This window comes from Trachymyrmex cornetzi, unplaced genomic scaffold (assembly GCF_001594075.2).
Source record: "Trachymyrmex cornetzi isolate Tcor2-1 unplaced genomic scaffold, Tcor1.1 scaffold146, whole genome shotgun sequence".
Taxonomy (NCBI): Eukaryota; Metazoa; Arthropoda; class Insecta; order Hymenoptera; family Formicidae; genus Trachymyrmex; species Trachymyrmex cornetzi.
In genome coordinates, this window is record NW_017296048.1 from 187067 (window position 1) to 199943 (window position 12877).

The 12877-nt window shown below is 36.5% G+C and overlaps 1 protein-coding gene across 2 annotated transcripts in view; it reads left to right on the top strand.

Moving 5' to 3' along the window:
* Positions 1 to 12877, top strand: part of Cad99C (cadherin 99C) — a 160034-nt gene that overhangs the window by 129635 nt on the left and 17522 nt on the right. For both annotated transcript variants that reach the window (XM_018501965.1, XM_018501966.1), the window contains exon 6: positions 319 to 582. In XM_018501965.1, coding sequence (XP_018357467.1) covers positions 319 to 582 — 264 coding nt within the window. The remainder of the gene's footprint in view (positions 1 to 318; positions 583 to 12877) is intronic.

The following is a 12877-nucleotide window of genomic DNA, read 5'->3' on the forward strand; positions in this document are numbered from 1 at the left end:
AACTGAGTATAGTCTGTTCTATCCACGCACGAAATATTTGGCGGTAATTTCCAGACACCGTGTATATTACATTAAATATATATATATGTATATTATATCAAATATATTATATACATTCAGAAAAAAATTTCTTTAATTTAAAGAAACGTTTCTTTGCTATACGGTTAAAGAAAAAATTTATTTGATTTAAAGAAATTATGTTCAAATCAAAGAAATTTTTTCTTGAACCGTATAGCAAAGAAACATTTCTTTGAATTGAAAAACTTTTCTCTGGGCGTATCAAAAATAATCTGTATACTGTACGTTGTTTATTCGCAGCTCACTCCAGTCGGTTCGACGATCTTCAAGAACGTCGACGCAAAGGACGCCGACGCCGGTGTCAATGGTATCGTCGAATATTCGATTGCACCTGGCGATGGCAGCAGAATTGGTAGCAACGAGGGTGTTGGGCGCAACAGGATCACCACCGTCGATGGATACGGCTATTTCAGTATCAACCTGCCGCACCAGGGACAGGTCACGGTCAATCGAACACTCGACTACGAAAGGACTCAACGTTATCTCGTCACCATCTTGGCATCGGTGAGTTTCGATCTTGTGCTAATCAAGTAATCACGTTAATTGATCGCAGCTGTCGGAATTGCGAATGAGTTCAAGATCGGTGATATTGACGTAAGAGCTAAGATAAAGACACTGATCTATCAAGACTTAATTAACGCAACGGTTAATTAAGGGTTCGCAAGAGAAATACGATCAGCTGATTTCTAAATGAGAATGTCGTCTGATGTAAAATAAAACAGTAGAAAATTGAAAGCTTGTCTCAGAACAAATGGCTTTATATAAAAAATAGTGTTATAATTTATTAAAAATAATTATAATTTATCAAATAAATATCTTCTTTTTGATAACAAAGGAAATTTTATCTTCTAGTCTACCAATCTAATTGTTTACATATTTTGCAATTTTTTTATACTTGTTGGTCATGTTGCTGTACATGGAAAGCACGGTTTTGCTTAAGTATTCAAAAATTAGCTGAATACAGATCTGAAAATAATTTTGTTTGGATATTATCACAATAATTATATAGAACTGTCCTATGAAACTGGTTGTTAGAGTGTTAAATGTTTTCCAGCTTTATCATTAACGTTTAAACGTTCTACATAATTATTTTAATGATCCAACAAAATTATTTTCAGATTTGTAGCTAAACTTTTAGAAAACTTTCTTTAGCAAAATCGTTCTTCCTGTGCGTGCATATATACCGTTGCAATACCTGTCGTAGAGTATGATAATCGAGTATAATGAGCTCGACCAACGATACGTACGATTGCGCTATGCGACATCGAGCTGAAAACCTGTACGACAGCAGTAGAAATTTCTTGTACAAATAACGAGGAAATAACGGTAATCATTTAACGATTTACATGCCTAGTAAATTGTTGCGTCGTCTTTTAAGATAGATCAGGTTTTATTTGACAAATATTGACGGAACGATAATTTTCTCGCGAATAACAATGATGAAATGTGATGAAAATAAGTATTACAATTTTTTTAGTACTGTCTACTTTGATAATAAATTTATTATTGTTACAAAAAATTTACTAATTTCATAAGAATTAATTTTACAAGAATCTTACGAACCTGTTATAAGATTTTACAATTTAATAATTCTCTTTCTGGAAGAGAAATCTTTCTACTGCAAATTGATCTGTAGATGAGACAGAGTTCTTTGACGTATTGTCCAAGAACTTCAATGTATACATATATATCGTATGTGTCATCCACGTAGTATTTACGTTACGTAACGTTCATACACCTGTTGCGAGCGATTCTCGAGGTTGTGCTGCTTTTATTCGGTCGTTACTAACGTTCATAGCCAACACGCGCATATAATAAGCACTCTGCAACGACGATCTGGAGCATTTTTAGCACCGTAGTTGAATCTTTAGTTCACGAGCATCGATTTTGCATCAATCGTCTTCCTGCAATTGCGATCGAATATGCAATTGAATACGCGCCTGCTAGTGTAAGTTAATTGGTTTATAAATGCGAGTGTTTCCTTCATTTAATACGCCACGGATGAGTACGAAGCGAACCGACGAGATGTGGGATGGTCAGGTCGCGTGGGTCGAGGGATGAGGACAGAACAAGAGGCTGACCGATGAGTCACAACACTGACTATCCGCGTGACGGTTGGAAAACCATATTTGCATTAGCATATAGCGCTTCTCCTTTACGCAACTTCCCTTGAGTGTTGTTAGTCTGGATCTCGAGAGCTCTCTCAATTCGAAACGCAATTGAGACGCGTCTTTCTGCACGATACTTTTTCACACGAATTCCTTTTTTACCCTTTCCGGGTTGAGTTTGTCTTAAAGTATGTACAAGGTGTCATCCAAGGGAGTATCAAACAATTTAGCGATATATTATTTAATCGAAGCATGATTCCTTTCCCAGAAAAATATAAAATGTTTGTATGTCGCATTTTTATTTATATGTCTTTATAATTTTTAATATTAAAAATGTTTACTCCTTTATAATCTTCAACATTAAAAACAGTATATTTATACATACTAAAAAAGTAACCTGATTAAATCAATAGAAAGGTTCAACAAAAAAGGCATTTTAATGAAACCAAACAGAATTTCTGATCATAAGAAATTCTGTTTAGTCTTATTTTGTTGGTTCAATTAGAATGTTTTTCTCAATGCAGATTTTAAATCGACTCATTTTCCGAGATCGGTTAAAGAAAATAAAGAAATATATGAAAATTACATAAAAATTTATTTCACTGCACAGAAAGGACGGTTACTGAAGTATTTAAAAATTTAGCTAGATACAACTGAAAATAACTTTATTGGAATTTTATTGGGGAAAATAATTATGTAGGACGCTCGAACTGGTTGCTAAAGCTTTTTGCAGCATTGTTCTTCATACTTGAAATTCCTACGTAATTATTTTGATGGTCCAACAAAATTATTTTCAGGTCTGTATCTAATTAAATTTTTAGATATTTCAGCAAAACTATCCTTCTCGTGTGATCGTCACGCTTCTATGTATATTAGGTGTTAAACTTAATTCCTGCCGTTTTTCGTCTCCAAAATTGATTTGTTTCGAAGGGAAAAAAATATATATATGCAGTACAATTTCCGCTGTCCTAATTGCTCATTTACGAGAAATAAGGTCGATGAATGCTACCTATGGGAAGCGACATACATTACAGCAATATTCCTGAATTCCTCCATTCGTATTATCCACTGAGGGATACTTCAGCGGTAATTCACACGCGAACGTATCGCAATAATTCTGAAGAGGACTTTAGCATTCGCGCGCGCGTGCATAATTATATGCGCTGAGCGACGAACGCGCGTGCAACATACATGCTTCGTTACGTGCACACGATCCTCGTACGAAACATGTCCCGTGTGCTCTGTCGCAGATTAGAAACTGATATACGTACAGGCCTACAGGCGTGCATTCGCTAAACGGTATTACAACCCGATGGCAATGGCACCACGCTGGCCAGGTAGATACGTGTTCGATCTTTTTCACGTCTAATGATTTTAATGGTACTAATCGATTCTGCGGTTTCGCACAAGTGCGCAAACAGCGCACGACATAGACTAGTCGTTAATTACAGTTACGCGCCCGGCTTAGATAATCCATGTCTAAATAATTAATTACTTCTATCAATCGAGTATTTAGAAGCGTGCTGTGTAGAGGTATTTCAAACGTACATAAAGCTGTGCGAATATTGCAGATAAACAAGGAAAATGTGCGGCTTATGAGTTTATATGAAGCTTTAGAGTTGTTTTAGGTTTTGTCACTTCTATTTCCATCTCTATCAAATTATTACTGATTTACAATAAAATTAAGCTTTTCCTGGTAGAAATGTTGAGATAAAAGTCACTAAGTCACTAATATTTTTTCTCATAAATTAAAAGACAAAAATAAATAACAGTACGTTAAAATAACAGTACCTTATTTTTCATTTAATAAAATATATTTGTAAGTGAATAACCTCATCTAAATTAATCCACAGATAAGAAATGAATGCAGAAAAAGCGATACTTTCAGTATATCTCACATGATGACCGTTTAATGGTAATATTGGTGATTCGCAAGCCAATCAGGATAGAGGTAGTTTGCAGATAACAACTCGACTACGATATGAGAGAAGTTGCGATATTTCCGATTCGAAGTTTTCGCACAATCTCGCGGTCAGGGCAAATTCACCGAACAGACCGGCGAAATAGAGAAAGGATCGCATGTAACGGTAATACTGGTGCGGAATAACACAATCTTTCCGTTTGATACACGCGTGTGGTATCGTTTGCGGTACCGTAAGGCATTAACCACTCTCCCCGCCAGATCAGAGGCCGATTGCCGTGCCGTTGCTTGTAGCTATTTGCATATCGCCCTGCCGAACCCAACATTGTTCGGCTTATAGATAACACGCGGGCCGTTGCTGCCGGATTAGAACTCGCAAATTGCGCTTCTCGTGTCCGCAATGGATAACAAAGCGATCGATATCGCGACACTTATCGGCCATGTACGCGTTGTAATCCGAACTTTCTGCTGGCGAGAATCAGGTTATAACATTGTCCTCATAGAGGACTACTGCAATGTGATTTGGCCCCCTTTTAAACACTCGTACTTATTCATCAGACAATAGATTCAGGTTTTTCTAAAAATATAAATCAAAAGAATGTAAAGCATTCTCTAAATCTTTGGAGTGAACCTTCGTCCTAAAAAGTGAAAATTAAGTCAATCTTGAAAAAGAGTGGCTCAATTTTCTATCTTTAAAAGTGAGATTTATTCTAAAATCTGTTTTAGAGAGTATTTATAAGAGTCAACACACAAGATCACATTTGTGAATAAATTTATTTATTCATAAAAAAACATATAAACGTTTCGACTTTCGTTGTGGGTCGTTTTCAGCACATAAAATTCATTGTTAATAATAACATTCGCACAACTTATGAAGCATAATGATACGATGATGATGCAAATCATCCTAGAAAATGAATTGAGGTGCATAGTTAATTAATTAAGTATTGCAAAAGCTCAGCAATAAATTGAAGAAGTCGGTCGTATAAAATATGTAGTTTCACCACATACATGACTTGTCTACAGATGGTCAGCATTGAATTTAGATATATCATTCATTAAATATGTCAGACCAACGATTATAGTGTCTCTTATAAATTCTGCAATTTTTTTAAATCTATTATTGCATCTCATTAGCCGACAGATCATCAATAAAAAAATGATTGACGAAATTTATTCCATTCTAGAGAAGAAGAAAGTAGTATTACAGCAAATTGTAACTAAATTGTAACAAATTGTAAAAGTATAAATCTAGAAAGGGGGAAATTTTTTTATTTAAACAGCCATATATGTAACAAGTATTTTAAATTTTGTGAACCAAGAGAACAGTATGTAATATAAAATAATAATAATTGCAATTATTTAGTTTAAAGGAGGGAGTCTAAAAATGGTCAAAATTAGCCCTGAACTTTTTAAATCTATTATTGCATCTCATTAGCCGATAGATCATCAATAAATAAATGATTGACGAAATTTATTCCATTCTAGAGAAGAAGAAAGTAGTATTACAGCAAATTGTAATTAAATTGTAACAAATTGTAAAAGTATAAATCTAGAAGGGGGGAAATTTTTTTATTTAAACAGCCATATATGTAACAATTTTAAATTTTGTGAACCAAGAGAATAGTATGTAATATAAAATAATAATAATTGTAATTATTTAATTTAAAGGAGGGAGTCTAAAAATGGTCAAAATTAGCCCTGAATGGACACCTTTAAGACCTATGCAGTTGTCATTTAGAAAGTCCGTATATTCTTGGAAAGATACTTATTTATCCAGGAAAGTTTGGGAAACCTTCTAAAAATAATAAAATAGGTCGTTTAAACGCTCTGCAAAGAAACTTATTTTGTTTCTAATAAACGATAGATTTCAAGATTAATGGTTTATTTACATCTAACACAAGTTGGACCATGAAATACTGTAAGAATACTAGGAAGTTCTACATATACATATATAAGGGTGGTCTACTTAAATCGAACATCTTGAATAAATATTTCGCTTATTTTTGATGATACAAAAAAATGTTTCAAACGTAAGTGTAACGGTTTCAAGGGGGATGTATTTTGGTCATGTTGTTTTTTTTTTAAGTGGAGGCGTCAAAAAGATATGAAGGTTACCTTCACTTTTTTAAATGGAATTGTATGATTTTTTTTACATAATATGATTCCTCTAATTATTCTGCATATAAAAGTATTGAAGTAGTGATATCAAAAATCAATAGTTTACGAGATATTTTACACTTTATTCTGGCACATGTTGACTTAAAATGTTAAATAACTCGTAAATTTGATTTTTTGATATGACTACCTTTATACTTTTATATGCAGAATAATTAGAGGAATCATATTGTTTGGTGTAACTAAATCATACAATCCCATTTGAAAAAGTGGAAGGGACCTTCATATCTTTTTGACGCCTCCACCAAGAAAAAAAATGACCAAAATACGTTCCTCTTGAAACCGTTACATTTTCGTTTAAAACATTTTTTTGTATCATCAAAAATAAGCGAAATATTCAAGATGTTCGATTTAAGTGGACCACCTTTAAATAGTACCTATATAAATATATGTAGATCTTTCTAGTATTCTTATAGTATTACATGATCCAACTTGTGTTAGATGTATTGTAAATAAATCATTAATTTTACAATCTATCGTTTATTAGAAACAAAATGAGTTTCTTTGCAGAGCGTTTAAAAGATCTATTTTATTATTTTTGATAGGTTTCCCAAGCTTTCCTGGATAAATAAGTATTTTTCCATAAATCTACGGACTTTCTAAATGACAACTGCATAGGTTTTAAAGGTGTCCATTCAGGGCCATTTTTGGACTCTCTCCTTTAATAATAGTAATTATGCAAGCCGTACAAAAACAGGATTTGCGGCTCATGATTGTAATTTGCCGACTACTAGATCAAATCTAGAGTGAGGAGAAAATTCCAAGTAGACGATGCAAGAGCTGTATGATCTAGCGTACTTACGACCGTTAACGCAACCGCTAATGGACCGCACGTAATCTCGTCTCGCGTGAGTGAAAGTAAGATGCTCATTAGCGAATATCGCATATTCACTAGACACCTACGCAATCGCAGCGCGAGATTGTTCGATCGCCATGACGAATCGTCGTAGTGCGAGCGCAATGAGTATCGCGCAGTGTAACGTAACATGCTACCTACATGCCGCACGCATACACACGCACTCCGGGGGGGTATGATAATATAATCAGGAAGTGGTTATAAAATGTCAAATCCACTGTGACCTGTACGTGCGTATGGAACAATACTTTGTAACTGTACAATGAACGCCGTCTGGTTATTTCTTACGAACGATACTCGTCGCGTCGCGATTATTGCCACGCTCGGTGGTCGTGCTCCGCGTTTGCATTAAGAATTGTTCTCCACACGAGCGCCTATTCACGTGCGAATGATTCTATGAAGCGAGGCAGTGTCGATAAGTCACTTCTGACGTACGACACTAAAGTCCGCTGTCAGATAAAAAAAAAACATGAATTTTACATCGATCGCGACGTGGCGTTTTCCCGTGTGTTTTCATTTGCATCGGGCAACCATTCGTTTCGTTATTTATGTTAACACATGGAGCGGCCACAGGAGTTATGGTTGCTAGCCATTGTATATTTTGATTAGGATCATGCTGGCGCCAAGATAATTGTAACTCCATAATCGAGACTTTTTTTTGAAAAATCCGCTACATCGGTTCTGTGCATAATTCATATTTTTAACACTAAATTTTTGCTCCAACGGTTAAGATAATATTTAAAATATTTCAGCTAAAAATATTTCAACTAAATATACGTTAATTATTGCTGCTTGTAGCACAAGCAATTAAGTCGTAAAAATTATGATAATTATGATAAAAATATTATTCAGTGTTAATCAATTATATAATAATCTAAACATGAAACATTAGATCCGTAAAGAAAAACAGCACATTCTTACATAATAAGTGAAGAAGGAATAAAAGTTTGAAGCTCAACAAGCGTCACGTCCCGGCGAGTCGCAATTTTTCCTCGCGCTAATCGACGTGTTAATGTCTTCCCCAACTGTCTCTAATTACCTATAATCTTATCTACGTGCCTGGCACAGTTTTGCGTAAACGTGGTCGCTACCAGCCGTGGGTTCGGCGAACAAAGAAAATTGCGCGCCGCCAAGGTGGGCAACCGTCAGGAAAACGCAAGGTGGGCAGTGGACGGGACTTATATGCATCGATGCACGCTGCACGCGAGTCTAGGTATCTACGTGAGGTAGGAGAGCCGCGGACTCGCCGGCATTAGTCACCGTTCGGCTACGCGACGTGTAACGCAAGCACGGAAATTTTCGATTTCCCCGAGTGCCGACACTGCCGACGTGGCCAATCCCGCGTGTAACACGCCACGGCGAATCCTTCCGTCGCGGGTGATCGCGATACGGAAAACAGCACGATCACCCCGGCCGATCGGACGTATGATGTATGGAGATAGCGTAACGTCAATGGTGTATCGGTTTCGCTGTGCGTGTGCATGGATTTCAATCGTCTTGCCGTGTCAGCGCGAAAGTCCGATAGAACCGTTCGATCGCACGAAGCGCGCCGATCGTTGTCGAGTACCTTGTGATAAATCATGAATATCGTCTCCTAAGAAAAGTACCAGTGAGAATCGACACGTTTTCTTATAAAATTTCCAAAGTCAAGGATACGCTACATCATCACGTCGTTTTGCGCGAAGGAAGTCCTCCCTCCTTTACGGAGCCTTGATTCATGTAATCGTAATTAAAATCAAATAGAACGCGAGATGAAGAGAATACGCTTAATTAACACAGCCGAAGGAATAGCACATTACCGACGGTTATTACGCCATTGCAATGAGAAATTTCTTTAATAACGCTCCATGAATAAAACGTTGCATCGAAAGAATAAAACGTTGTATAGAATAATACCCGGCGATACTTGTACGCATGATAACGGTCCGCTCGTCGAGTCTACGTCGGGAGATTAATGATGAGCCTTGGGCAGAAAGACGGGCGTTTGTCAAATGAACGGTATTAAAATGCGGTTGCGAGGAGGCACTTCCGCCGGAGTACAGCGAGTGCGTTGCCATTGAACGTAGGTGGAGAAGTCCTCGAGTCGTCGAATTCAGGACGAGTGAAGAATGCGCGAGCACGAGGCCGAAGAAAAGTCGATATTTTAATTTCATCCCAGTCACGTTGTCGGAATTTATACTTTATCAGGACCTTAGAAGATAACAATTAATTCTTAGAAATTATTAGAAGATAATTAATTGCACGTCAAGAATGCGGGATAGGGTTAAGAAAATATCGGAGAAGACATCAAAAATGTAAAAAAAAGACGTCAAGTATATTTTACAGAAAAAAGATATCAAAGATAATGCCATAAAAAAGGAAGTGAAATCAAAATAATATTTCAAGTATCTCTCTATTTGAAAAGTCCCATAGAATACAGTTCTCCGAACGACATCTTGAAAGCTTCCTTATGATGTAGACGTCTTTTCAATATCCTTTAAAGCAGTGTTGTATGGAATAATTTCTCACAATTATAATATACATACTACACAAAGTACAGATGACATTTGAAGTGTATTAAGTATAACGACACATTAATGAGAGAACGAAATGCATGTCGGAAAAGACATTAAAAATGTAAAAAATTAAGAAAATACACGTCGAGAAAATTAATGATCAACGGAATAAATAACAGCGCGATAGAAAAAGGAAAATCATCTGTTACGTATGCCGAATGAACGTTTGCATGAGAGCCACGAGAGGAAGCGGGCAACTTCCGGAACGCCTCGTGTATATACGTAATCCTTTATTCCTTTGCAGCAGAGAACACGTGTCGCGAAACGTTGATTACAGATCGGTCGCTTCCGCCTTCGGCGGTGACAATATCGGATGAATATCGATGTGACGTGACTTGGTCGTAACGGAATCCCAAGGTAGAAAAATATATTTCCCCCTATTTCAGCTCATGGCAGAAAACGAGACGTACACTCAAACTCGAGTGTGTAATAAGTGACTTCATATACGCAGCGACAAACCGATTTTGCTGGAGTATCTAAAAATTTACAATGGTAAATTATAAATTAATAAAAACTAATAAGTTTTTATAGACTCCTTTAATTAAAACAATCAATGAAATATATTACAGGCAATAGGAGTCGATGCTGGTTATCAATTAGCGCAATTTTTCTTAATACTAAAAATATAAACCTTAACTTTGAACGTTTCCACTCATGGTTTAAGTCTTCATCAGCAATCTTTCCTCCTAGCGCAACGATTGGAGTATTGCATGATAAAATGATATCTCCAACGTATTTCTAAAAATTTAGGTAGATATATCTGAAAATACACTGAAAAAAATTTCTGATTGAAAATGGACGAATCAGAAATTTCTGGTTAAATTTATTAGAATTGTAGTTGAGCTAACCGGAATTTTGGTTGATACTATATTCCTGGTAAAATCTACTAGAATTCTTATTTTTACCAGAATAATTATATTAATCAGAATTCTAGTTATCTCAACTAGAATTCTAATAGACGTAACACCAGAAAATTCTGATTCGTCCATTTTCCACCAGAGTTACTGTTTAATCCAGACTATTTTTCTCACATGTAATTTTATTGGACTATCACAAAATAATTATGGCTGCATTCCACTTAACGCTCGTTTGTCTTTGTTTAACATTTGATAAACGACAAGAATGAAATGATTCCACGAGCGTTGTGAGCGTTAAGTGGAACGCAGCTTATGTAGGACAGTGCTGGGATTTATTTGCACATTTCGGTCGATTTTCAACTTGAAATGCCGATCAGCATTTAAGCTGCGCGCGAATTGGTGAAGTAAGGGACAGGAACCAAATTGAAAATCGACCGAAATGTGCAACTAATGACCGTATTCATAGTCAGACCTTGTACTTAAAGTTCCCTTAAATTTATCTTCAGATGCTCTACGAATTATTTCATTGGCTACTGCGAGCATCTAAAGATAAATTTAAGGAAACCTTAAATATAAGGCCTAACTATATACTAATACGGGCATTAATTTCCTAGTATAGGAAATTTAAGCATGCTAAGCAATGCTGCAGAAAGTTTTGATATTCAAGGAATCAGCTTGAGCATTCTACATATAATTACAACAAAATAATTTTCAGATCTGTATCTAACTTAGACATTTTGGCAAAACTGTTCTTTCCGTATGACATCACTTATTACATACTTGAATTTGCAGCGTAACTGTCATAGTCGTGGATGTAAGCTAGGTAAGGCAGAGAAAAACGTGTACGTAACCACATTCACACAATAGCCTCTCATGACTTACGTATGTGTTTTTTTTCTGCATTACGTCCATGACTACATCAGTTACATCTCAGTCTCTGTCACTCGGTGCGTTCGGGGAGACGCTATTAGCGCTACTTCTGTTATTCTATCTTTGTTATTTATTAGACGTAAAACAAGGATAGAATGACAGAAATAGCGCTAATAGCGTCTCCCCGAACGCACCTATTGTAGGCTTCTTACTTTGTAAAATTTTGCACGTTAATCTCGCGCAATCCGCGGTGGTTTTATCGATAAAAAAAGCAACCGCGCAGCTAAGCATAGCTGGTATTTCCGGAAAGCCTTGGGGCCATCGATTTCGCAGGTAGATCCGCACGCATGATCGATTCCGCGCGCGAACATAGGCCAGATGGAGTGAATAGACGGCGACGAATTTGTCGATGCATACGAAGATCCCGTGACGCAATATTCCGCGCCGTTGGTTTCCGATACCGATGTAAATGATCTGGCGTTACGTAAAGCACCTCGCCAACCGCATTACCGCATTGAAGTATAGAGGCGAGATAACCTGATCGCGTCGATAGCTCGACACGAAATATTAGATTTGCTCTTCCCGCTTCAATTGCTAGGCGACGACGTTTTAAAACGACGATGGCTACTCGATATTCCAACTGTTTATAGAGCTCTCAATAATGAAAGACGCTCTGAAATAACGGAGAATAACGATGAAGACGCGAAAATGTCGACAGCATCCTTATCAATAATGTAAAGGTATTATAACCGAGACACCACCGCGCATATGAAATTTATGGAAAAGAATTCTCGGCACTTTTAAATATATCACGTCTTGTTTGCGTAAAATGTATATTCCTCGATATGAAATTTTCAGAGCTTAATTTCATCAACAGTCGCAGAAGCAAGAAAATGTTAAAAATATTTAATAGCTACATTCTCGGTTATTTCCAGCGATACCATCTAATATGTATAACACTCCAACGGTTTAAAGGTACACAAGTGAGTTGAGAGGAGGTATGTCGTTCGACCGATTAAAAGATACGTGATTTATACAGCCCCATGAGAAATGTTGTAACGTAACGAGCGCAGTTAACGGCTCGCGGGCTAAGGATTCAGGCCCAGCACGACGATCGACGCGGGAATTGCCGGTTGCATGTAGGACGATATCGAGGGACACACCTTACGATCATTGTACTTTATTATGTAGAGGAAAGTCGCCGATACTGACATAGGTCTCCTAAAGTGACACCCCCTTATTTTTCGGAAACTAACTATCGCACTTTATTAATATTAATAAAATCACGATCTGTTTAGCTAATTAAAGAAGTATAAACTCATAATTCGTAAGTTTGTGGCTTGTTTCTATATCAGCTAAAAACGAATTCTACAAATGCGAACATAAAATTCTTACGATTTTCTTTTGCAAATTGTGAGATTTAAATAATAGTGACTATATTATTGATAATATTA